At 46.0% G+C, this 22,539-nt stretch overlaps 1 protein-coding gene and 1 long non-coding RNA gene across 4 annotated transcripts in view; both read left to right on the forward strand.

Moving 5' to 3' along the window:
• The window catches only part of SHC2 (SHC adaptor protein 2), a 39,367-nt gene extending 25,555 nt beyond the window's left edge, over positions 1–13,812 (forward strand). For 2 of the 3 annotated variants that reach the window (XM_080988940.1, XM_080988942.1), the window contains 8 exons: positions 1,064–1,115; positions 3,574–3,700; positions 4,396–4,576; positions 5,274–5,340; positions 6,320–6,484; positions 8,634–8,950; positions 10,573–10,683; positions 12,667–13,812. In XM_080988940.1, the coding sequence (XP_080845066.1) occupies positions 1,064–1,115; positions 3,574–3,700; positions 4,396–4,576; positions 5,274–5,340; positions 6,320–6,484; positions 8,634–8,950; positions 10,573–10,683; positions 12,667–12,693 (1,047 nt within the window). In that variant the 3' untranslated portion in view covers positions 12,694–13,812. Of the gene's footprint in view, positions 1–1,063; positions 1,116–3,573; positions 3,701–4,395; positions 4,577–5,273; positions 5,341–6,319; positions 6,485–8,633; positions 8,951–10,572; positions 10,705–12,666 lie in introns of all 3 variants that reach the window. The other variant, XM_080988941.1, reaches the window with a different exon arrangement.
• Positions 1–22,539, forward strand: part of LOC308467554 — a 302,202-nt gene that overhangs the window by 172,488 nt on the left and 107,175 nt on the right. The gene's annotated exons all lie outside the window — the stretch shown is intronic.

The raw sequence follows: 22,539 nt of genomic DNA on the forward strand, positions 1-22,539 counted from the left end.
TGAATACAAAAATGTATTCAGAAATCATACATGAATACAAAAATGTGTTTCTTCCTCCGTCTTTCTCCCTCTTCATCTGTCGTTTCTGCTAATGAGAATCAGGGTAGAAGAGCTGGAAATAATACAAATATATTTCACATCTGGCAACTGATGTATCCCTTTGGTTTCAGATAGTTTTTGTTGTTGTTTAGTCATTTAGTCGTGTCCGACTCTTTGTGACGCCCTGGACCAAATAGGACTAATTTAGCCAGCTAGCCCTGGTGATCATCTAATGTTTATTGGATGGATTTTCCCCATAAATTGATTTTTCAATTCTGAACTTATTGTTGCTGTTGTTGTTGTTTAGTCGTTTAGTCGTGTCCGACTCTTCATGACCCCCTGGACCAGAGCACGCCAGGCACTCCTGTCTTCCACTGCCTCCCGCAGTTTGGTCAAACTCATGCTGGTAGCTTCGAGAACACTGTCCCACCATCTCGTCCTCTGTCGCCCCTTCTCCTTGTGCCCTCCATCTTTCCCAACATCAGGGTCTTTTCCAGGGAGTCTTCTCTTCTCATGAGGTGGCCAAAGTCTTGGAGCCTCAGCTTCAGGATCTGTCCTTCCAGTGAGCACTCAGGGCTGATTTCCTTCAGAATGGAGAGGTTTGATCTTCTTGCAGTCCATGGGACTCTCCAGAGTCTCCTCCAGCACCAGAATTCAAAAGCATCCATTCTTCGGCCATCAGCCTTCTTTATGGTCCAGCTCTCACTTCCATACATCAGTACTGGGAAAACCACAGCTTTAACTATACGGACCTTTGTCGTTCAGATAGTAGATGAGTCTCAAAAACCCGGGACATGCATCTTGCTCTCAGGAGGGTTATTTTGGTCAGAATTGAGTATAAATTCCAGAGTTAACTTCCTGTAAATGAAAATTGGTGTCCTGGGCTTCTTATACTTGTCTACCCATGTACCGTCTGAAACCAAAGGGAGACAATGGCTGCCAGATGTGATTTCCTTCCCAGCTCTCCTGCTCCACTCTATCTTTCACCCCTTAACTCTCCTTTCTTCATTGGACTTTTGGACAGGACACAACTGACTACGTGGCTTACGTTGCAAAGGACCCCATCAATCAACGAGGTGAGAGAAACCCCACAATGAGGGGCTTAAGGAAAGGACTGGCACACCCCCCCCCCCGGGTTGTTCTGAAAACTTGATCATGCAATACGAACGCTAAGTATTTCTTACAGCAATTTGCAAGGATCAAAATTTGTGCCCTGTGTGGTGAACCTGTCTCGTATCTCCTTCAGTCCCCCAACACAAGCAAGGGTACCTTTCCAAAAATCCCTAAGAAAAGGCTTCTCAAAAGCCTCTTTGCTGTCAAAGAAGATCCACCTACACAGGTGTCTAAGTGAGAAGAGAAAGTAAGCTTTGCTATTTAGCAGTTATATCTAATTTAAGGGATGCGGGTGGCGCTGTGGGTTAAACCACAGAGCCTAGGACTTGCCAATCAGAAGGTTGGCGGTTCGAATCCCCGCAACGGGGTGAGCTCCCGTTGCTCGGTCCCAGCTCCTGCCAACCTAGCAGTTCGAAAGCACCTCAAAGTGCAAGTAGATAAATAGGTATCACTCTGGAGGGAAGGTGAACGGCATTTCCGTGCGCTGCTCTGGTTCGCCAGAAGCGGCTTAGTCCTGCTGGCCACATGACCCGGAAGCTGTACGCCGGCTCCCTCGGCCAGTAAAGCGAGATGAGCGCTACAACCCCAGAGTCGGCCACGACTGGACCTAATGGTCAGGGGTCCCTTTACCTTTACCTATTTGTTTGGTTCCAGAGCTGTCTCTGTCGCCACAAGTGAATGGCAGCCCAAATGAGATGGTGGAAGCAGAATCAGGGTTGCTCAGCATTGTGCTTGAGTGAGGTCAGGACCCTGGACAGAACTTGGGGTGATGGGCCAGGGTTTAAGAGCAATTGATTCAGGACCACGGACAGCAACTCCACAGCTATTTGAGAAAGGGAACAAGTTGCTTCAGCACCAGCTTCCTGCAATTGCCAGAGCTTTATAGTTTGGGTGTGGAGGACCTGCCTCATGGCCTCTGAAGCCAACTACCGTATTTTTCGCTCTATAAGATGCACCAGACCACAAGACGCACCTAGTTTTTGGAGGAGGAAAACAAGAAAAAAAATATTATGAATCTCAGAAGCCAGAACAGCAAGAGGGATCGCTGCGCAATGAAATCAGCAACCCCTCTTCCTGTTCTGGCTTCTGGGATAGCTGCGCAGCCTGCATTCGCTCCATAAGACGCACACACATTTTCCCTTACTTTTTAGGAGGGAAAAAGTGAGTCTTATAGAGCAAAAAATACGGTAGTTTAAGAGCTGTTGTCCTTTGGAGCTAGGGCTGCTTCTTTCCAGGTGGTGGGGCTGTGGACTCTGATTCCTTGGAGGAATCAGTAGCCCATTCCTCAGAATTGCTAGGGGAGATAGGTGAAGAATCTGGTGCTGATGGCTCTCCCCAAAGGAGTGGGTCTCTGATGGCTGCCCAGAAAAACTCGGCACCAGGGCCTGAGTTCAAATCCTTCTCTTCCTTTGAGGTCTCAAGCAGTTCAGGGGTGGAATATATATATATATATATATATATATATATATATATATATATATATATAAAATATATATATATATATATATGGATTTATATAATTCAGAAACAATGGAAATGTTTAAATGATTATTTATGTAGACAAGGATTAAGGGTAAGGTATTGGTTGTGTGTTTAGAATAGATTTATGAAAGATTTAGAAAACTTCTTGATTAGAATATTCGTATGAGATTGTATGGGGAAAATACGGAATAACAGATTCAAATTTGCTTAAAATGCATATAGGAAGCGGTGGAAGTCAAACAACGAAGTTTTATTGTTGAGATATTTGTGGAGTGAATTTGGAGGAAATTCTTCCAATTTTTCTACTTTTTGCAATTTTTCTTCTTATTTTTTTCTTTTCTTCCTTTTCTCTTTGTTCTTTTTTATATATGTGTGCTTATCTGAAAAAACATGTACGTATGCACTTGTATGTATTTTGCTTGTATTTTGTAATAATTATGTTAAATAAAATTTAATATTTATATTTTTTTAAAAAAAAAGCAGTTCAGGGTTGGGATAGCCCTGGCCAGAGTGGTTACCGTATTTTTTGCTCTATGAGACTCACCTTTTCCCTCCTAAAAAGTAAGGGGAAATGTTTGTGCGTCTTATGGGGCCAATGCAGGCTGCGCAGCTATCCCAGAAGCCAGAACAGCAAGAGGGATTGCTGCTTTCACTGCGCAGCGATGCCTCTTGCTGTTCTGGCTTCTGAGATTCAGAATATATTTTTTCTTGTTTTCCTCCTCCAAAAACTAGGTGCGTCTTGTGGTCTGGTGCGTCTTATAGAGCGAAAAATACGGTGTATTGTAACCTTCTGCTTCTAATGCAGTCTAAGTTTTACATTCAACCTTTGAGCAGCTGTGTCATTCTACTGGATCGTGTTGAGCTGTGTGGATGTTGAGTAACTCATCTCTCTCTCTCTCTCTCTCTCTCTCTCTCTCTCTCTCTCTCTCTGATTGGCAGCCTGCCACATCTTGGAGTGTTGTGACGGGCTGGCGCAGAGTGTCATCAATACCGTGGGGCAAGCTTTCGAGCTCCGGTTTAAGCAATATCTCCACAGCCCCCCCAAGGCTATGGGGCTGCAGGATAGGTATGTATTTCAGAATCCGAACCTCTCCAGGGCAATTCTCCAGCAACGATAAAAAAGCGCATATTGACACCAGCTGCGCATGAAAAGGAATATATGAATTAAAATAGCATGAAATATGCATTACGGTAAGGGGGCGGGGGGACGCGGGTGGCGCTGTGGGTTAAACCACAGAGCCTAGGACTTGCCGATCAGAAGGTCGGCGGTTCGAATCCCTTAGACGGGGTGAGCTCCCGTTGCTCGGTCCCTGCTCCTGCCAACCTAGTAGTTCGAAAGCACGTCAAAGTGCAAGTAGATAAATAGGTACCGCTCCGGCGGGAAGGTAAACGGCGTTTCCGTGCGCTGCTCTGGTTCGCCAGAAGCGGCTTAGTCCTGCTGGCCACATGACCCCGGAAGCTGTACGCCAGCTCCCTCAGCCAATAAAGCGAGATGAGTGCTGCAACCCCAGAGTCGGCCACGACTGGACCTGATGGTCAGGGGTCCCCTTTACCTTTACCCTTATGGTCATCGTGTTGCCTAAACATTGCTGACTTAAACTAAAATGGGCAGGTTCACCCATCTGTACTTTGAAGGCAGTTCCACCATTGCTGGAATGAGATAAATAAAAGATGCCCAGCTTTGTAGTTCAGGTGGAATCCCATTGGTTGCTTGTTGTGTCACATGACCTCCCTCCCCTCCCAATTTATCTTCCCGGCCAGGGCAATGGGAACAGAAGACTCTGCATGGGGAGAGGATGAAGAAGCCTCAGAACACGACTATTACAACAGCATTCCAGGAAAGGAACCGCCCATTGGTGGGCTGGTGGACTCCCGCCTTCAGCGTGGCCCCTCCCTCAGCCACGCCCATTCCCAGCTCTCCTGCGCCAGTCATTTTAGCCAGGTGACCACAAATTGCCCTTCGCAGGTATTATTCGTAAAAATGCAATCGCCTCCTTCCGAAAATGGACTTTCTGGGAACAGGTGTGTGAGTGCCCCCTTTGAGCAATGGCCCCATGAGATTCGGAGCTTTATAATCTTGATAATAATAATAATAATAATAATAATAATAATAATAATAATAATTTATTACTTATACCCCACCCATCTGAAGACATCTGAAGGCAGCCCTGTTTAGGGAAGCTTTTAATGTTTGATGGATTACTGTATTTTAATATTTTGTTGTTTATTATTTATACCCCGCCCATCTGGCTGGGCTTCCCCAGCCACTCTGGGCGGCTTCCAGAAAAATATTAAAATACAGTAATGCATCAAACATTAAAAGCTTCCCTAAACAGGGCTGCCTTCAGATGTCTTCTCAAAGTCTGGTAGTTGTTGTTCTCTTTGACATCTGGTGGGAGGGCGTTCCACAGGGAGGGCGCCACTATCAAGAAGGCCCTCTGCCTGGTTCCCTGTAACTTGGCTTCTCACAGCGAGGGAACCGCCAGAAGGCTCTCGGTGCTGGACCTCAGTGTCCGGGTAGAACGATAGGGGTGGAGACGCTCCTTCAGATATACTGGACCGATTGCCTAAGGAACCCACCTTTTTGGCCTCCCAGCCAAGCGTGACATCTGTCGCCTCCCCAATCTTCTGCTCTGTAGGTTGCGTCTCCGGCCAGGAGAGACCACAGCACTCACTCCAACTTGAACTGGGACTCCGATGCTCACGGTAACTCATCAACACTTATTCCTCTTTCTGAATCAGTTCTCCAAGTGCTGCTCAGAACTGGACCTCAGTGTCCAGGCCAAATGATGGGGGTGGAGATGCTCCTTCAGGTCTACTGGGCCGTTTAGGGCTTTCAAGGTCAACACCAACACTTTGAATTGTGCTCTGAAACATACTGGTAGGTCTTTCAGGACCAGTGTTATATGGTCTCAGCGGCCATTCCCAGTCACTAGTCTAGCTGCCACATTCTGGATTAGTTGTAGCTTCCAGGTCACCTTCAAAGGTAGTCCCACGTAGAGCGCATGGCAGTACAGTGGTACCTTGGGTTACATACGCTTCAGGTTACATACGTTTTAGGTTACAGACTCTGCTAACCCAGAAATAGTACCTCGGGTTAAGAACTTTGCTTCAGGATGAGAACAGAAATCGTGCTCCGGCGGCGCGGCGGCAGCGGGAGGCCCCATTAGCTAAAGTGGTGCTTCAGGTTAAGAGCAGTTTCAGGTTAAGAACGGACCTCTGGAACAAATTAAGTACCGTATTTTTTGCACCATAACACTCACTTTTTTCCTCCTAGAAAGTAAGGGGAAATGTCTGTGCGTGTTATGGAGGGAATGCCTATGGGTGGCATGCCTACGGATTTTCCTCCTCTAAAAACTACATGCGTGTTATGGTTGGGTGCGTGTTATAGAGCGAAAAATACGGTACTTAACCCGAGGTCCCACTGTAGTCCAAGCGGGAGATAACCAGAGCATGCACCACTCTGGCGAGACACTCTGCAGGCAGGGAGGGTCTCATCCTGCGTACCAGATGGAGCTGCCCTGGACACAGAATTGACCTGCGCCTCCAAGGACAGCTGTGAGTCCAAAATGACTCCCAGGCTGTGCACCTGGTCCTTCGGGGGCACAGTGACCCCATTCAGGACCAGGGAGTCTTTGTGGCGAGCTGCGAAAGCTAGACAACATGGTGTGGTTGTGTCTTCCAGGCCAGAGCTGTGATGGGTACGTCCAGGCAGATGGGAAACTCCTGGGCTCCCAAGACTATGAAGAGCACATGTATGTGAACACGCAGAGCTTCGACAACTGGGAGGCGGATTCTGGCTTGCACCGAGTGGTTGACGAAAGCCCCACAAAGGACCTCTTTGATATGAGTAAGAAAGTGATATGAGTAAGAAAAGTTGCCTCGGCAGGACAGAACCTGACAGAAGTGTGCTACTCCCACCGGGCAGAGCCGAATGATAATTTTTATTAATATCTCCTTCCCACACTGAATGGTGCTCGGGGCGAGTTGCGTAAGGAGGGCGAGAGAAAATAAACACAACAGAAAGTGAGTCTGATGAGGAGAGCTTTCGTGAGAGGGGGGAAGGAGTTTAGTTTGTGGCAAGGAAAGGTTCTGGCCAGTGTGGTGTAGTGGTTAAGAGCGGTAGACTCGTAATCTGGTGAACCGGGTTCGATTCCTCGCTCCTCCACATGCAGCTGCTGGGTGACCTTGGGCCAGTCACACTTCTCTGAAGTCTCTCAGCCCCACTCACCTCACAGAGTGTTTGTTGTGGGGAACGAAGGGAAAGGAGAATGTGAGCCGCTTTGAGACTCCTTTGGGTAGTGATAAAGCGGGATATCAAATCCAAACTCCCCCCCTCCTCCTCCTCCCGCCCCCTTCATTTTCTTGTTCTCCTCTTTCTCCTATCTTTCTTGTCTTTTCGATTCTATTTGTTCTAAATATTATTCTATTGTACAATCGTACCTTAGATCCCAAACGCCTTGCGAGTCAAACGTTTTGGCTCCTGAATGCCGCAAACCTCCTGGAAGTGAATGTTCCGGTTTGCGAACGTTCTTTGGAAGCCGAACGTCTTCCGCAGCTTCCGATTGGCTGCAGGAGCTTCCTGCAGCCAATTGGAAGCCGCGCCTTGGTTTCCAAACATTTTGGAAGTCGAACGGACTTCGTTTGACTTCTGAGGTACGACTGTATTGTGAAAAATTTGAAGGGCTCCTGGCACCATTCCCTCCCCAACTTTCTGGGCACAACATGGACAGGGCAGTTGTCGCATTTAGGCCAAGTGCCTGAATTTTGCACAGAGAAAAGCTTCATCTAAGCCAGTGGTTCTCAACCTGTGGGTCCCCAGATGTTGTTGGACTACAACTCCCATCACCCCTGAGCTCTGGCCTTGCTAGCTAGGAGTGATGGGAGTTGTAGTCCAACAACATCTGGGGACCCACAGGTTGAGAACTGCTGATCTAAGCAAATAATAATGTAGTGGGTTAGGAGTGGGTCAGGCATGTTGACCACCTCTTGCACACCATCCATTAGCCATTTCAGAAAATAGACCATGACTCAGTGCTAAAGCATCTGCGTTTCATGCAGAAAGCCCCAGACTCAAACATGAACGGGATCTTCTTCTTTGGCGATCCATCGTAGCCGAGTAAGATTGTCTTCCACAAACACGGTTTTAACAGTGAGTCCGTAAGCGACTGTGGAGGCCAATTCTGGATCCACACGTCCTTCCACAGTGGGGACATAGGTTTCCAGGCGGGAGTTGATCCCGGTGTCGATTTGCCAAGCGTGCCTTCCTCTTAGCACGTTTCTCCCTTTCATCCTGTGTTCGAGTGTCTTCAAAGCCCACAACACCTTTGGTAAAGGCTGTTCTCCAACTGGAGCGCTCGCAGGCCAGTGTTTCCCAGTTGTCAGTGTTTATACTACATTTTTAAAGATTTGCCTTGAGAAAGTCTTTAAACCTCTTTTGTTTACCACCAGCATTACGCTTTCCATTTTTAAGTTCGGAATAGAGTAGTCGCTTTGGAAGACTATCATCAGGCATCCACACAACATGGCCAGTCCAACGAAGATGATGTTGAAGAATCATCGCTTCGACACTTGGGATCTTTGCTTCTCCCAGTACACTGGCATCAGTTCACCTGTCTTCCCAAGTGATGTGTCAAATACTTCAGAGACACCATTGATGGAATCAGTACTCAAGCAGTAACCAGCTCAATGTGCCAATGGTCTGACTCAGTGTTAGGCGACTTTCTATGCTCCTAAAGACAATGACCATAAGCTCACTCCAGATTTGACAGCAACAGAAGAGAGTCTGAGATGTCCGGTGTGGCTTCAGCACCACGGATAGCACTAAGGCAGAGATGTGGACAGTCTAGGACCAGGATAGGGTGTGGAAACTAGTCTGCTAGTTCATTGCTCCATCCACTTTCGCCTCTGCTCCCACCCACCGCTGACAAGTGGCCCCCTGGAAGGGAACGTGGCCCTTGACTCCCTGTCCTTGACTGAATTCTTTTGGTTTCCCCCAGGGCCGTTTGAGGATGCTCTGAAGCTTCACGAATCCATGTCAGCTTGCGGCGCGGGTGTCAGCGGCGGCAGCCCGCCGATTGAGGACCAGTGGCCCAGCCCACCCACCCGGAAGGCCCCCATCGCCCCCACGGAGGAACAACTGAAGCAGGAGCCCTGGTACCGCGGGAAGCTGAGCCGGAGGGACGCGGAGAAGCTGCTGCAGGTGGATGGGGATTTCCTGGTCAGGGACAGCGTCACCAACCCGGGACAATACGTCCTGACCGGGATGCAAAGCGGGCAGCCCAAGCACTTGCTCCTGGTGGACCCGGAAGGCGTGGTAAGCAGCCGGACCTCAGTGAGGCTGGGTTTGCAGTGATGGGTGGCTGGACACTGAGGCACCCATTGGTCTCAGTGGGTCTACTCTGAGTCTGACGTGCCCCTGAGTATAGGTAGCTGCTCTGCAGACGGGAGGAAAAAGGCACTTAGCACGCGCCTAGCGATACTTTTTAAAAATGTATTTTATTTAAGTTATTTGTATACCGCCCTTCATATAAATATATCCCAAGGCAGTTCATAATAATAATAATAATAATAATAATAATAATAATAATATTTATTTATACCCCGCCCTCCCCAGCCAAGGCTGGGCTCAGAGCGGCTTACAAGCAATAATAAAAACAAGTTGAATGAATACAACTTAAAAACAAGATAAAAATACAGCATTAAAATATTGAAACATTAAAATATTAAAATGCAGCCTCCTCACAGGAGGAAAAAGAAAAAAGAAAGAGGGGGAGGGAATCAGATAGGCTCCAAGCCAAAGGCCAGGCGGAACAACTCTGTCTTACAGGCCCTGCGGAAAGAAATCAGATCCTGCAGGGCCCTGGTCTCATGAGACAGAGCGTTCCACCAGGCCGGGGCCAGTGTTGAAAAGGCCCTGGCTCTGGTTGAAGCTAATCTGACTTCCTTAGGGCCCGAGACCACTAGGGTCTTGCTATTTATGGACCTTGAGGCTCTCCGTGGGGCATACCAATAAGAACACAACCATGCTGTCTAGATAATACTGAACATATACACAACCCACAATCATTTTTCAAATTTGCCATGACACCAGTACCCATCCAGAAAGCAGAATTTTGTAACATGGTCAAATTTCGGTGCTTAAAAAAGAGTTTCCTTTGCTCTCAGATTAAAGAAAAAGAATTACATTTTATTCAAAATACCTAATAGCATGAAAAAGGAGCCCCAAAGAAAACTTACGTTCTGCATAGAAATTTTCGGTATTTTATGGCAACTTTTGTTTGGATGAAGACTTTTAGCATTTCATATCTGTATTGAATTTCCTAAGCGTTCTGTATTTTATTGTCATAAATTGCTGCTTCCGCCTGGCAGAAGCGATCTATAAATATAGGGGTGCATGCAGCGTTGCTCTTACACAGAGTAGACCCAATTGCAGCGAATGAACAGCCAACTTAGTTTCATTAATTTCCATGGTCTGCTCCGAGTAGGGACTTACTGTATTTCTTTCTTAAAATCTATACACAAAAGTGGTTTACCAAAAAAGATATTAACCTTTCAAACTTTAATAACATCTGTCGGGGGTAGAGGTGGGCAGAGAGGATAAAACAATAAGATTACCAGGAAGAAAAGTTAACAACAGGAATTTAAAACTTATTTAAAAAGTCAAAATAGCAAAAGGCTAAAAACAGATTCAAGCTCACATAAACTTTCGAAACGTTTGGATGCATAACGGACTGGACCAAACTGGTGACCTGTTCCTTTAAGGAAGGGCGTGGCCACAGGTGGGAGGGGACTGTGTCGGATGTTGGGTGTGGCTAAAGGAGCAGGGGGCGGAGCCTCAGGCCTGATTCTACCAATGCTTGCAAGATCTACGTGCTTGCGCTGTTTCTCCCATGGGCAAAGATTAAGCCTCTTGCTCTCCTCACCTGTTTGCTTCAGGTGAGGACAAAGGACGCCTTGTTCGAGAACATCAGCCACCTGATAAACTACCACCTGCAGAACGAACAGCCCATCGTTGCCGCCGAAAGCGAGCTCCACCTGCGGCAGGCGGTAAGGTGGAAACAGTGATGGGTAAGTACCCTGCCTCTGCTCTGGTGGCTTGATGTTGGTGCATTGTTGCATCAATGGCATGTGGAACTGACTGCCACAAGATGGAGAGGATGCACCATGAGCAGCGATGACTTCAAATAACACTAAAATTAAACAAGGTCGCGCAACTCCATATGGAAGAGGCTTAGGTAAAGGTAAAGGGACCCCTGACCATTAGGTCCAGTCGTGGCCGACTCTGGGGTTGCGGCGCTCATCTCGCTTTACTGGCCGAGGGAGCTGGCGTACAGCTGTGACTCATTCCTGAGAATTTTCCTCACTGTCCTGAGGCAACCTTCTTCTGCTATTTCATCCAGCGGATTCACGGGACAGCCCATAATACCTTGTGCTGTATTCACCACCCTCTGTAGGTACTTCCTATCAGTTGGTGTCAAACCAGCGTACCACACCTTGATTCAGTATAACTAAGACAGGGTGATATGGAGAACCTCAGGCCCTCTGTACCTTTCTATCTGGCCCTCAGAACTCTCCGCAGGCCACGCCTCTCACTGGCCTTGCTTCACACCCTTCTTGGAATTCTGACACCGCCTCAAATTTATTTGTTAAGTATTTTTCTTTTCCTCCAAGGAGCTCAGATTTGCTGTCCCCAAACACCCCGCAACCCGGCTCATCTGGGTTTTTTTTTTGCATCGCTGATGAATTTTTTAGAAAAACAAATGAGAAACAGCACAAACGGATGCGGGAATGTGGAGGATCAAAGATGGAGACTGCAGAGATGAGGCAGTAAAAATAAAAGGAAATAGGAACCGAGACCCCAGAGATATATTTGGGGGATGGAGACCAGTCCCCCAAGGCAGATCTGAAAGGATCAGGATTGAGACTGCTGTTGTGACCACCCTGAACATCATACATAATGCTCTCCATCTTTTGAGGATTCAGCTAAACTGTGGTCTTGCCCTCGAGTTCTGCCTACTCGATGATATCTCTTTTATTTTTGGGCCGCTGCCTGTTCTTTTCCAAGGATTTCGTGCCACGGCCCGAAAACCACCCCCCTTTCCCATTTCCCACTCCTCCATCTTCTTGGCAACGTCTCCCTCTGAAGGACGGCTTGTCAGGTTACCTGTCAGTGCTGATGGAGCCTGGCTAAGGGGGGGGGAGCACAACCTCCCCTCACTAAATTCACCTCCCCCCCTCAGCAAATTTGAAACGAGACTCTGTCTGCAAAGGAGGCCCCAATAGGTCCTGCAGGTTTTTTGGAGGTGAACCCAGAACTTGTGTGACCTATTTGAGAAGAAACCTTTTGAAAGGAACAGCAGGAAGGGGCAGATCAGCTGTGGATGGTCACAGGTTCGATTCCTGGCCAGTGTAGACAAAACTGAGCCTAGATGGACCTGAGGGTCTGACTCAGTCTGACTCAGCTTCCTATATTCCTAAACCTATTGGTCTGAAAACCAGTGCCTACAACAGCCGTGCCTACAAATTTCATCCGCTTCTGCCAAAAGGTTACAGATACACAGGGACACGGGTGGCGCTGTGGGTTAAACCACAGAGCCTACGACTTGCCGATCAGAAGGTCGGCGGTTCGAATCCCCGCGACGGGGTGAGCTCCCGTTGCTCGGTCCCTGCTCCTGCCAACCTAGCAGTTCGAAAGCACGTCAAAGTGCAAGCAGATAAATAGGTACCACTCCGGCGGGAAGGTAAACGGCGTTTCTGTGCGCTGCTCTGGTTTGCCAGAAGCGGCTTAGTCCTGCTGGCCACATGACCCAGAAGCTGTACGCCGGCTCCCTCAGCCAATAAAGCGAGATGAGCGCCGCAACCCCAGAGTTGGCCACGACTGGACCTAATGGTCAGGGGTCCCTTTACCTTTAAGGAAAATATCTAATTTTAAAAAGGGGGAGGAAGGAAGAAACCAGAGATATGTGGAGCAGTGCAGAAACCACAAGGGGTCCTCCGTTGCTTCCCTTACTGAAATGTCTTTTCCATTAGGAATCTGGCCCTCTGCGCAGAAACTGACCCAGGCTTCCTACCAGCCCAATCTGAGACTGGAATCCTTGCTTTGCAGAAGCAGCAATCTATTGGCGGAGGAGAGACATCGAGAGATCTGAAGTGGAGTCAGAAATCCTGGATTCTACCTACATTGCCACCTTCCTGATTTGCTCTGCCCCATTACCAGTCGCTCCCACTTTTAAGAATTCTTTTTAAAGTTCAGCCATCTCCTTCTCCCGCTCCAGATGTGGGGTGGAATGCTTTAAATCAGTCCAGATGGCTTACACTGCAAGGAGGCCTGCGCCCAGATTTCTAGCAAATCAGCTCAGAGTTGCTGAGATTTCTCAGGTTTATTAAAAATGTGGGGTTTAGGGCAGGGAGCAGGGAGGCAGGAGAAAAGCTAGGCTAGGTCTCACTGTATACCTCTACCTGGCTTTGGAATCAACAACAGGCTATATATATATATATATATATATATATATATATATGGCAATCCAGTTTCAAATCCAGTGAAGGGATTTTCTTCCCAAACAGCCTGCGACAGGGGCAGTCGAGGAACAACTGTGTGGTTCTCTAACCTCCTTTTCTGCAAAGTGTCTTCCTTTCTCTGAATTCTGGGGGTTTCTGGAGTCGCTGGAAGGGAAGGGAGAAGGGAGCAAATGATCTGGAACTGACACTGCCTGGTTCCCCCCCCCCCTACAGACATTGGTGCTCCTTTCAGTTAATGGGAGTTTGGAAGGCTCCAACACCACGTGTTTTATCTAAAAATTATCTCTTAGGACCGGCTGCTTTGGGGTCATGGTGGCTGAAAATTCCCCTCCTGTGCCACCAGGGGGTGCTGTGACGCTAGGGCAGCATTTCAAAGTTGCTTCTCTTTTTCCAGTGCAAACAAACAAACCCGCCTTCTCTAGGCATGCCCCACTTGCTTCTCTCTGATCTATCACATTGCTGCCTAGATTTTTTATTTTAAAAAGAAACTCGTTTTGCCCATTCCCTCCTCAGGCGAATGTCTTCAGAACTCTTAGCACATATATGAATAAATATGGCCTATTCTATCGCACAGTTATCCACGGAAGCATTTGATGTCCGGAAAGCACTGGCTGTTTTGAATATGTTTCTAATTAAACACGGAAATGCTTAACATTGCTCTTAAGTCTCTTTGTTTCCTCGTTTGTTTGATGGCTGTTGTTTTTCCTGCTCAAAAAAATAAAAATAAAATGTTTTGATGTACGCATCATTTAGACATTAACGTTTGATCTTCTGAATGTGACAGAAAAATCGAAACTCCTTTCTCGAAAACTTCTTTCAAGTATAGTGGTACCTTGGTTCTCAAACGCCTTGGTACTCGAACAACTTGGAACCCAAACACCGCAAACCCAGAAGTAAGTGTTCCTGTTTGCGAACCTTTTTCGGAAGCCGAACATGCTCAGTTTTGAGTGTTACGCTTCCGATTTGAGTGCTACACTTCCATTTCGAATGTTACGCTGAGGTCTGTTTGTTTTTGCCATTTATTTTGCGTTTTTGTGGCTCTTTTGTTTTGTTTTTGTGGCTGTGTGGGAACCCAGTCCAGCTACTGATGGACTGCTTGTGCGACTGCAGCACATTGTTTATTGCTTTCATTTTATGGATCAACGGTCTCGTTTGACAGTAAAACCTATGTTAAATGGCTGTTTTAGGGGTTGTTTTTAAAAGTTTGGAACGGATTAATCCGTTTTGCATTACTTTCTATGGGAAAGCGCGCCTTGGTTTTGGAATGCTTTGGTTTTGGAACGGACTTCCAGAACGGATTAAGTTTGAGAACCAAAGTACCACTGTATTACTAAAGTTGGGTGCCTCTCCGCTCAGCAGTGGCAAGAATCCAGGGACAGAAGGACAGATCCTGAAGCTGAGGCTCCAAGACTTCGGCCACCTCAGGAGAAGAGAAGACTCCCTGGAAAAGACCCTGATGTTGGGAAAGATGGAGGGCCCAAGGAGAAGGGGACAACGGAGGACGAGATGGTGGGACAGTGTTCTCGAAGCTACCAGCATGAGTTTGACCAAACTGCGGGAGGCAGTGGAAGACAGGAGTGCCTGGCGGGCTCTGGTCCAGGAGGTCACCAAGAGTCGGACACGACTAAATGACTAAACAACAACAACAAGTCCCTAGTCTCGCAGGTCTTGATCTCGCACTCTAACCATTGCACCATGCTGGCTGACATTTTTATAAGCCGTTCCAGCCAGATTCGGCTACTGGATTGATCATCGACGCTGGTGCCAGATTCGGCTACCGCACTGAGCACTGATGCCGGCGAATTCCTTGCCACTTTGCCACAAAGGGAGACGCGTTCGTAGCTTTCTGAGACGCCCACTTCTCTCTTTGATCGTTCCTTTGTGCTGTTTGGCTTCTGCCAAGATAATTGCATTGTCCTCTGGAGTGGACGCTTCTGAAGGCTGCCTGAGACGGTCTTTTGCTGGTCAGAGCCTTGGAATAACCTTCAACCAATTACGGAGCCGGGCACTTTGCTGTTGTGGCCTCCTCCTGGCTCCCAGATCTGCTGCGGACACAGATCTTGGAGGGCTGTCTCTTTTTTGACTGCTACTCCCTTCCCACACACCCCTCGGCTGCACTTTGCAGGGTTTTAATTGCCTAAGATTTTTTCCTTTTCTTCCGCCTTGCCAAGAGGTCTCTGCTGAAATAAAACAAAGATCAAATTGGTTTGGGAAAGAGGGAATCCAGCTACGAGCAGATGGCGGAGGGGAGAAGTTTATGTGTGCTTTTTCAAGATTGTTCCTCTCCTCGTCTGTCCCCCCCTCATTTTTCCACATCTTGCTTAGAAGTGTGTCAACACGAATCCTTCGAACTACCCAGAGATTTTCTTTTCAACGCCGGAGGCAATAATTCAGTATTGCAGTTTTCTCGGTTCTTCTCTGATTTGATTTGCCGCAATCTCGTTCCCTCTCTCTTCCCTCGCAACCTGCGGCCTTTTCTGGGGAGCTGATGGAATCCCACCCCCTCAATTTACATAAATTTGCTATTATTATTATTACGCTTTTGCTCTTCTGTGTGGAGGAGAGAGCAGAGACTGTCAACAGGAGGGAAGGGGGAAGGATGGCCGGCAGTGGGGTACCATTAATATTATTATTCATTCAACTTATGTTGTTGTTGTTTAGTCGTTTAGTCGTGTCCGACTCTTCGTGACCCCCTGGACCAGAGCACGCCAGGCCCTCCTGTCTTCCACTGCCTCCCACAGTTTGGTCAAACGCAGGCTGGTAGCTTCGAGAACACTGACCCACCATCTCGTCCTCTGTCGTCCCCTTCTCCTTGTGCCCTCCATCTTTCCCAACTCAGGGTCTTTTCCAGGGAGTCTTCTCTTCTCCTGAGGTGGCCAAAGTCTTGGAGCCTCAGCTTCAGGATCTGTCCTTCCAGTGAGCACTCAGGGCTGATTTCCTTCAGAATGGAGAGGTTTGATCTTCTTGCAGTCCATGGGACTCTCAAGAGTCTCCTCCAGCACCAGAATTCAAAAGCATCCATTCTTTGGCGATCAGCCTTCTTTATGGTCCAGCTCTCACTTCCATACATCACTACTGGGAAAACCATAGCTTTTACTATACAGACCTTATACACCTTATACATTCAACTTATACACCACCCTATACCTGGAGGTCTCAGGACAGTTCAAGACCACAACAGATCAAACCAAACCAAAAGCAATAATCCCCAAAACCCCTGCCAAAATAGCCACATTTTAAAGGGGATGTCAGTAAGATCAACCAAAGGCCTGGTTAAAAAGGAACGTTTTTGCCTGGCGCCTAAAGGTGTATAATGAAGGCACCAGGCAAACTTCTCTGGGGAGAGCATTGAAAAAAGTATTGATGGAAGAGATTCATAAAGATCAAGCGGGCTTTCTCCCGGGAAGACACTTGTCTGATAATTTGAGGAATATAATTGATATATAATTGATATTTTGGAAAAACTAGAAGTGAACATAAACACTAAAGCAGTTCTGATATTTGTGGACGCGGAGAAAGCTTTTGACAACATCTCTTGGAGCTTTATGAAGAAGAACCTACAGGGGATGGGGGTAGGCCAAGGTTTTGAAAATGGTATAGGTGCAATATATTCTGAACAAAAGGCTAAATTAATTGTAAATAATGTGGTGACGGAAGAATTTAAGATAGAAAAAGGGACACGACAGGGGTGCCCAATCTCCCCACTGCTTTTTATATCGGTCCTGGAGGTTCTGCTGAATATGATTAGAAGGGACCGGTTGGTTAAAGGTATACAGGTCGGAGCCAAACAGTACAAACTGAGAGCATTTGCAGATGACTTAGTATTGACGTTACAGGAGCCAGAATCTAGTACTAAAAGGGTTTTAGAACTGATTCAAGAATTTGGTCAAGTGGCAGGATTTAAATTGAACAAGTTAAAAACTAAGGTTTTAGAGAAAAATTTAACACCGATTGAAAGAGAGAGGTTTCAGAATGAGACAGGCTTGACTGTGGTTAAGAAAGTGAAATACCTGGGGATTAATATGACAGCCAAAAATGGGAACTTATTTAAAGATAATTATGAAAAATGTTGGATGGAAGTGAAAAAAGACTTAGAAATTTGGTCAAATTTGAAGCTTTCACTGTTGGGTCATATTGCTGTGATAAAAATGAATGTATTGCCTAGAATGTTGTTTTTGTTTCAAACATTGCAAATTGTGGACAAGATGGATTGTTTCAAGAAGTGGCAGAGAGATATTTCTAGATTTGTCTGGCAGGGCAAGAAGCCCAGAATAAAATTTAAGATATTAACTGATGCAAAGGAAAGGGGTGGATTTGCCCTGCCAGACTTTAAACTTTATTATGAATCAGCAGCTTTTTGCTGGTTGAAAGAATGGCTACTTCTTGAAAATACAGACATTTTGGATTTAGAAGGTTTTAATAATGTATTTGGATGGCATGCATATTTATGGTATGATAAGGTCAAAGCACATAAAGCATTTAAAAATCATATTGTCAGGAAAGCACTGTTTAATGTTTGGATAAGATATAAGGATTTATTGGAAAACAAAACCCCAAGGTGGTTGTCACCGATGGAAGCGAAAGCTCTGAAAAGGCTCAATATGGAGGTCAAATGGCCAAAATATTGGGAAATTTTGGAACAAGAAGGAGACAAACTGAAATTGCAGAGTTTCGAGAAATTAAAAAACAAAGTGCGAGATTGGCTTCATTATTATCAGATAATGGAGGCATACAATTTGGATAAGAAAATTGGCTTCCAGGTGGAAAAATCAAAACTAGAAACAGAATTGTTAGAATCCAAAACTAAAAATTTGTCAAGAATGTACAACTTGCTGTTGAAATGGAATACTCAGGATGAAACGGTGAAATCTGCTATGATTAAATGGGCACAAGATGTTGGACATAATATTATGTTTGCTGACTGGGAACAGTTATGGACCACAGGTATGAAGTTCACGGCATGTAATGCCCTAAGAGAGAATATTATGAAAATGATATACAGGTGGTACATGACCCCAGTCAAGCTTGCAAAAATCTATCATTTGCCCGATAATAAATGTTGGAAATGTAAAGAAACAGAAGGTACATTCTTTCACCTTTGGTGGATGTGCCCAAGGATTAAGGCTTTCTGGGAAATAATATATAATGAACTGAAAAAGGTATTTAAATATACCTTCTTGAAGAAACCAGAGGCCTTTCCCCTGGGCATAGTCGGCCAATTGGTGTCAAAGAAGGATAGAACTTTTTTTATGTACACCACAACAGCAGCAAGAATACTCATTGCAAAGTATTGGAAGACACAAGATTTACCCACTTTGGAAGAATGGCAGATGAAGCTGATGGACTATATGGAATTGGCAGAAATGACTGGCAGAATCCGAGACCAGGGAGAAGAGTCGGTGGAAGAAGAGTGGAAGAAATTCAAAGACTATCTACAGAAATATTGTAAAATTAATGAATGTTAGAATGATGTTGGATAGAAATTAAGTGGTTTCCAGCTGTAAGGCTTTAAGGGAATATGAAAAAAGGGTTATAAATAGGTAAAAATCTAATGCTATTATTTTTAAGATCAAGGATTAGGATAATTAAAGAGGGTAAGGATTTGCTGAACCAACAGATTGAAGTGGAATACAAAAAAGGGAGGTATGAGGAGGTCCGGGAAACAAGCTAAAGGAAAATAAGTAATGGAAAATCTGTGTGTTTTTAACCATTTTTATTTTGTATTTTTGTTATTTTTTTCATTTTTATTGTAATATTTTAAAAAAATCTTAATAAATATCTTATAAAAAAAACCAAACTTCTCTGGGGAGAGCATTCCACCGACGGGGAGCCACTGCAGAGAAGGCCCCGTTCTCGTGTTGCCACCCTCCGGACCTTGAGGAGGGGGCACACGAAGGAAGGACTCAGAAGATGATCTCAGGGTCCGGGTAGGTTCATATGGAAAGAGGCAGTCTTTGGGGTACTGCGGTCCTGAGCCGTTTAAGGCTTTATAGGTCAAAACCAGTACTTTGAAAACCCCACGTTTTTGTGTTGCCACCCTCCAGACCTCTCGAGGAGAGGAGAAACACGAAGAAGGGTCTCAGAAGATGCAGAACATAGGTGTGACCCCGGCATCTGGTGTTATAAGAATTTAAGGTCTCAAATATACAAATGAAATGTTCATAACTTGACAAAGCAGACACATACGTAAGTATATAAACCACTTGTCTGCAAATAGTACAGTGGTACCTCGGGTTACAGACGCTTCAGGTTACAGACTCCGCTAACCCAGAAATAGTACCTCGGGTTAAGAACTTTGCTTCAGGATGAGAACAGAAATCGTGCAGCGGCAGCGGGAGGCCCCATTAGCTAAAGTGGTGCTTCAGGTTAAGAACAGTTTTAGTTTAAGAACGGACCTCTGGAACGAATTAAGTACTTAACCCGAGGTACCACTGTACAGGAGAGCAATCCTGAAACCATTTTGACTCTCCCCAATTGACCTCAAATGTTTCTCTGCGAGGAGGAAAGAAATGGGAAAAGCCTCGTCATTGTCTTTTGCTTACCTGCCTTTAGGGCATCTCAGTGTATGAATAGGGGGAGCCTGTGACCTGGATTCAGGAATTAATGTATTTACCATCACAAAAGAATGTCCCAGCTGCCTAAATAAAGCAATCACAGGCCATTGTCATTTCTGTTGTAGACTGATTCTTCTGTGATGTGTGTACGGTGTTTTGCAGTGTGGTGAGTGGGGACCGTGTTGCAACAGTTGAATAGAGATCAGGCTTACTAGCTGCTTTGCTTCTCAATCTTCTTCTTCTTCTTCTTCTTCTCCTCCTTCTCCTTCTCCTTCTCCTTCTCCTTCTCCTTCTCCTTCTCCTTCTCCTTCTCCTTCTTCTTCTTCTTCTTCCTCCTCCTCCTCCTCCTCTTCCGTTTCCTCTTTTTTCTCCTCCTCTTCTTCTTCATCGTCTTCTTCCTCTTCCTCCTCTTCCTCTTCTTCTTCTTCTTCTTCTTCTTCTTCTTCTTCTTCTCCTTCTCCTTCTCCTTCTCCTTCTCCTTCTCCTTCTCCTTCTTCTTCTTCCTCCTCCTCCTCCTCCTCCTCCTCCTCCTCTTCTTCTTCTTCTTCTTTGATGATCCCTCGTAGCCGAGTAAGATTGTCTTCCATAAACACGGTTTTAACAATGAGTCCATAAGTGACTATAGAGGCCAATTCAAGTGACTATAGAGGCCAAATCCACACATCCTTCCACAGTGGGGACATTGGTTTCCAGGCAGGAGTTGATCACTGTGTGGATTTGCCAAGCGTGTCTTCCTCTTAGCACATTTCTCCCTTGCGTCCTGAGTTCGAGTGTCTTCAAAGCCCATGACACCTTTGGTAAAGGCTGCTGTCCAACTGGAGCGCTCACAGGCCAGTGTTTCCTCTGGCTGGCCTCTGTTATTTTCTCCTACCAGTAGGGAACCCACTTAAAGACTCTACAGTGGTACCTCAGGTTACATACGCTTCAGGTTACAGACTCCGCTAACCCAGAAATAGTGCTTCAGGTTAAGAACTTCGCTTCAGGTTGAGAACAGAAATCATGCTCCGGCGGCGTGGCAGCAGCAGGAGGCCTCATTAGCTAAAGTGGTGCTTCAGGTTAAGAACAGTTTCAGGTTAAGAACGGACCTCCGGAACGAATTAAGTACTTAACGCGAGGTACCACTGTATAAGGGCTCTGGAATATCCCATAAGGGAAAAGGAACAGTTTTTTTCCTACATCATCTGGCTATATAGCAAGTTTCTCAGCCACGAGCAACAGGTGAGCCATAAGCTCTTTATTAGACGAATCCGGAGCAGCCGGGAAATAGTAGGAAAATAAAGCTATCTTAGGATCTGGTGAGGCAGATTCTTTGGTGACTTACCCGTTGAAAGACTTTGCCCCAGAAAGGGAGACAGCTTAAAAAAACAACAAACCCCCTCTCATAATCTGAGGACCCAACAGAGTCAAAGCTGAATGCTGGGAGACAGACAAAAGGCACGATTTGCTCACACAGTGCATACTGAAAATTATGGGATTCCCTTGCAAAAGAGGCGACAATGGTCTGGACAGCTTTGATACAGGATCAGGCAAGCTTGCAGAGGGAAAGGCTATCCATAAGCTACCGTATTTTTCGCTCTATAAGACACACCAGACCATAAGACGCACCTAGTTTTTGGAGGAGGAAAACAAGAAAAAAATATTCTGAATCTCAGAAGCCAGAACAGCAAGAGGGATCATCCACTGCACAGTGAAAGCAGCAACCCCTCTTGCTGTTCTGGCTTCTGGGATAGCTGCGCAGGCTGCATTCGCTCCATAAGACGCACACACATTTCCCCTTACTTTTTAGGAGGGGAAAAGTGAGTCTTATAGAGCAAAAAATACGGTAAGTTATAAGGATTCTAAGCTCTCAAATATAGAATAAATGTTCATAATAAATGTGCAAGGCAAACAAATACATAACTTATATAAAACCACGTGTCTGCAAATTGTACAGGAGAGCAATCCTGAAGCCATTTTGACTCTCCCAAATGGACCTCAAATATTTCTCTGCAAGGAGGAAGGAAATGGGAAAAGCATTTTTCGAGTTGTCTTTGGACTGTAGGGGCTTACGCCTCCCTTTGCAAACACAGCCTGGCAAGTATCTGTTAAGCTGAGCACACTCTCAATATGCATAAGAGATTCAGGAACTAATATTTACTATCTCCAGGGAATGGCCAGGCTTCCCAGAAAATGCAATCAAGTAAGGCATTATTATCAGGTATCCTGGAAGACAGGAGAGAAGCAACACACTCAAATTTCTGCTGCAGACCGCCTCCTTCTGTGATGTATGTATGTTTTGGGGGGTGGTCTTGGGCTACAGGGTGGGCAATTTCAAAAGTCTATATAGGGGCTTGTGCACCATTGTTCGGGGTTCTCCTCTGTCCTGCGTGTTGTGAGTGTGGACCCTGTTGCAACGGTTCCTTGAATAAAGATCAGGCTTACTAGCCGCTTTGCTTCTCAATATTCTCTGGCTGGCCTCATGTTATTTTTCTCCTACTAATAGGGAACCCACTTAAGGACTCTGTACAGGCTCTGGAAATGCAGGATTTAACCTCCTTCCGCAGGGCCTGTAAGCCAGAGCTATTCCGCCTGGCTTTCAATTTGAACTTGGCCTGATCTTTTATTCCCCTTCCTTCCCTCCCCCTCCCCTTTTTATGAAGATTACCCACTCTGGGATCCCACAGTTAATTCTCCCCTGGTCTCCTCGCTGGCCCAAATAGGACTAATTTAGCCAGCTAGCCCTGGTGATCATCTAATGTTTATTGGATGGATTTTCCCCATAAATTGATTTTTCAATTCTGAACTTATTGTTGCTGTTGTTGTTGTTTAGTTGTTTAGTCGTGTCCGACTC

Source organism: Podarcis pityusensis (genome assembly GCF_964106645.2).
Source record: "Podarcis pityusensis genome assembly, chromosome: 18".
NCBI lineage: Eukaryota > Metazoa > Chordata > Lepidosauria > Squamata > Lacertidae > Podarcis > Podarcis pityusensis.